The sequence below is a fragment of the Mangifera indica genome, chromosome 4 (genome assembly GCF_011075055.1).
Source record: "Mangifera indica cultivar Alphonso chromosome 4, CATAS_Mindica_2.1, whole genome shotgun sequence".
NCBI classification, from domain to species: Eukaryota; Viridiplantae; Streptophyta; class Magnoliopsida; order Sapindales; family Anacardiaceae; genus Mangifera; species Mangifera indica.
Window position 1 is genome coordinate 1,323,496 of NC_058140.1, and position 4,366 is coordinate 1,327,861.

At 33.7% G+C, this 4,366-nt stretch overlaps 1 protein-coding gene across 1 annotated transcript; it reads left to right on the forward strand.

Moving 5' to 3' along the window:
• The first annotated feature begins 936 nt into the window (after positions 1 to 936).
• Positions 937 to 2,706, forward strand: LOC123213344 (pentatricopeptide repeat-containing protein At1g71060, mitochondrial). Its single transcript, XM_044632762.1, has one exon. The coding sequence runs from the start codon at positions 989 to 991 to the stop codon at positions 2,561 to 2,563; it is 1,575 nt and encodes a 524-aa protein (XP_044488697.1). The 5' UTR covers positions 937 to 988; the 3' UTR covers positions 2,564 to 2,706.
• Positions 2,707 to 4,366: the final 1,660 nt, after the last annotated feature.

The following is a 4,366-nucleotide window of genomic DNA, read 5'->3' on the forward strand; positions in this document are numbered from 1 at the left end:
ATATTAATTAAAAATAAATTTATTTTTATCTTAAAAATTTAATAAATAATAACATAATTATAATAAAATTAAGATTACTTTAATAATTTTTTAATACCTAAGATGAAGGTGATAATATTACCTATCATGTAGTAGAAGATTACTGTAATATTTTATTACCGATAAACCAAATAAAGTAGTATAAGTAATGTAAGTAATAAAATATAGATTATCAAGATAATCTTTAAATCTCTAAAATCAAATGATCCTCTAAGTAAATCATCGACTTAGTGTATCAAATGAACTTGAATTAGGGTAGCCCCAATCCGAATTCGAGTTGTAGTGATTTGAATTAAATAAGTAATCGAAAATTCATTTACAAATTCAATTTTTTTTTGGAGACTTTTCTTTTTTTCCCAATAACCATTTTTTCTTTTCCAGATTCTTCTTCAATAATTATTTGTATCATGTCCAACAATCTTTTATCTTTTTCGACATTTTCTTTAACAACTTCACTGCAAATTCGTATTGGACTTTTTTGGTTTAAGGAAAGCTTAAGCAAACCCTTATTTAGACTTACTTCAATTTCACTCTTAATAGTGAACAATAAGATAATAATGAATTAAATAAAATAGGAACAATATTGAAAATAAAATTATTGTTTGGTGCTTGGTGCATATATATTTACAATTAAAAGATTATTTTTTACCCAAATTTTAATGAAATGATAAATATATATATATATATATATATATATATATATATATATATATATATGTGATAGTTAAAAAATTTAAATATTCACATAAATTTTACTCTATTAAATCATATTTACAAAAATTTTTTTAGAATTAAAAGATAAAATTATTATTTTATTAATAATATTAAAATATTAAAAATTATACCTAATTTCTTCTATTAATTTAAAAAACTAATTATTTTCCCCTGTCCCGGCGATTTTGGTTAAAGGACTTCTGTGTTTTCAGATTTTGGTTATATTTCAATCTCGATGAGCTGCTTTAGAACTCTGAACTCTCTCTCAAAACTGCCTAAAAGCTTCAATCTTTCGTGTCTCTTTGCGTCTATCTCAAATGGGTTTATCTCAAATCATCATTGCCATCTCAGCTTCTACAGATCAAACCATGGCGTTTCGGACCAAACCCACGAGTTTATTCACGCGGAGCAACAAGACCCGGATGCCAAAACAGAGACCTTAAGCCATAAAATGACAGAGGAATCTGAGAGAATCTGTAAAATAGTATCAAACAACACTTCTAATAAAGATTCGTCTCTAAATAACGCTTCCATTGAGGTGTCTCCAACGCTTGTGTTCGAGGTTTTGAAGAGGCTGAGCAATGCGGGTGTGCTGGCGTTGTCGTTCTTTAGGTGGGCTGAGAAGCAAAAAGGGTTTAAACACAATGCAGAGAGCTATAATGCTTTGATTGAATCTCTGGGAAAGATTAAACAGTTTAAAATTATATGGGCATTGGTGAGCGAAATGAAGAGTAAAGGGTTGTTAAATAAAGAAACTTTTGCTTTAATTTCGAGGAGATATGCGAGAGCTAGGAGGGTTAACGAAGCCATTGATGCTTTTGAGAAGATTGAGAAGTTTGGATTGAAGTTAGATTTATCAGATTTTAATAGATTGATTGATACTTTGAGTAAGTCAAAGAACGTAGAGGCTGCACAAGAGGTGTTTGATAAAATGAAAAAGAGCAGATTTGAACCTGATATCAAGTCGTATACTATTTTGTTAGAAGGGTGGGGAAATGCTCAGAATTTGTTGAGATTAAATGAGGTTTATAGAGAAATGAAAGATGAGGGTTTCCAGCCTGATGTGGTGACTTATGGAATTATGATTAATGCACATTGTAAGGCTAAGAAGTATGATTATGCAGTTGAGTTGTTTCGCAAAATGGAAGCTAAGAATTGCAGGCCAAGTCCTCATGTCTTTTGCACTCTGATTAATGGGTTGGGGTCTGAGAAGAGGTTAAATGAAGCCCTTGAGTTTTTTGAACTGTCAAAGAAGAGTGGTTTTGCGCCAGAGGCACCTACTTTTAATGCCATTGTGGGAGCTTACTGTTGGGCAAATAGGATGGATGATGCTTACAGAATGGTTGATGAGATGAGAAGACTTGGGGTTGGTCCAAGTTCTCGTACTTATGATATAATTCTTCATCACCTCATAAAGGCTTGCAAAACAGAAGAAGCTTATTCTGTTTTTCAGAAAATGAGCAGCGAGCCAGGCTGTGAACCGACTGTGAGCACATTTGAGATTATAGTTCGGATGTTTTGCAATGAAGGCGAGGTCGATATGGCAATCAGGGTTTGGGATCAGATGAAGGCAAAGGGAGTGCTTCCTGGGATACAACTGTTTTCGACATTGATTAGCAGCCTGTGTCACGAGAATAAGCTGGTTGATGCTTGCAAGTATTTTGAAGAGATGCTGGCAATGGGTATTCGGCCTCCAGCCAATATGTTTAGTAATCTGAAACAAGCTCTTCTGGATGGGGGAATGGCACAAACTGCACTTGTTTTAGCTAAGAAGATTGATAAACTAAGGAAAACTCCACTAGTAAGCTGAGCTCAATAAAAGCACCAATGGATATCTCTTAAAAGATTTATGGCCTACTTTGCAGCCATAAGAGAGCTGTTAGACAATCATCTGACCATTGCTACTAGAATCTCGGCGCACAATTTTATAATCCTGAATAGATAATTATATCATATGGTTTCAGTAGTGATTTACAAAAATCATGAAATTTTCTTTAATCAGTAAACTTTGAAACATTGATGAAACACCAAAATTTTATTGCCATGCAAATGAGTTACTGTATCTTAAGCATCCATAAGAACCTTAAGGTAATCAAGCACTAGTTAAACCTTAGGAGGCATACCGATAGCTGGATTTTGCAGTGAGGGAGTTCCTGTATACTATCTCCTGAATCCAAAAACAGGTTACAAAAACTTTGGAAATTCTTTTTAGATGCTTCAGGCTGAATTGCATACTGGCCATTAGAAATTTTCATCCTAAGAAGCTCAATTTCAGGAACATTCAAAACCATTTTAGACTCAAAAAGCATGATGCCATATTTTTTCAGCAAAGTGTAGAAATGTTGAAGAACGGCAAGATGACTGAATGCATCAAGGTAAACCTATAGATGGTGGTTCTGAGGATTTTTTTTTTTTAAATAATTTTCAGAATTTGGTCTCAACTTCTCTCACTTGTCAATGGCTTGATCTCTTATGTAATGTGAAAAATACCGAAATGAAAAGAGAATTATTTTCTTGCTCAGTCAGAAGTTCAATTGTTACTTTCATAGTTGCAACACCAAGTACAGACTCTGGTTTCTCATTAAATAGACGCATTCATTGTTATTTGCCTGAGTCTAAAACTTACGAAATTTCCATTACAATTTCTCTCAGTTGCACCTAAAAAATGATTTGATGCATCTACTAAAATAAAAGCTCTATTTCATGTTTATTTGTTTATGGGGGTGGATTTTATCAGAGTCAAGTTGAGTATGTGGTCAGCTTGAGCTTGGATTGAATCCATAATGTCTAATTCAAGGTCATTCGAATTGATTTATAATATCATTGAAAGATTGTTAGTGTGATAAACAATATCATCAAAGGTGAGTCACCGATGGAATGAACAATATCACTGGATGTATAAATAAGTTGATTTTGATCCAAGCTATCGAGCTAAATCTCTCACTGGAAATCGATTCGTTCAAGATAAGCAATGGATTCAAACTTATCTAACTCAGATCAGATCCACCCCTACTTGCTTGAATTGAGACCAAAATGGATTGAACTATATTTATAAGCTGAATAAAAGGCATTCAAGAACTATAATTAAAATAAATTTAAATTTGTTTTCTCAAAACGATTCCTCAAAATGTTGCCAAAAAACACCCAGAATATCAAAAACAAAACTCTCTAAAGAAAATATAAACAAGTGCTGCAAAGACAGTAAAAACAAATCAGGAGCCAATTTACTATCATCACTAAACTAGAAACCATATATCCAGAGAATCAGAGATGACAAAACTACCAAAACCTTCAAGATCTCAAGATCCACCATTTATCTTTTTCTCTGAGCTGATGGTTTTGGCCTTGGCTCTGGCTCTGGCTCTGGCTCCAGCACTACCAGCAAAACATCACGGATCCCCAGAACTGAAAGCCACTCATCGGCACTGCCTGTCACATGAGGCAGGATCAGGAGGGCTTGTTGGTCAACGAAGTACTTATTATTGAAGATGTGTAATGCCGTTTTTGCTGAGTGTTGATAAACTAAGGAAAACTCCATTAGCAAGTTGAGCTCGATAAAAGCACTAATTGATATCTCTTATACGATTTTATGGCGTTCTCTGTAGCCGAAAGA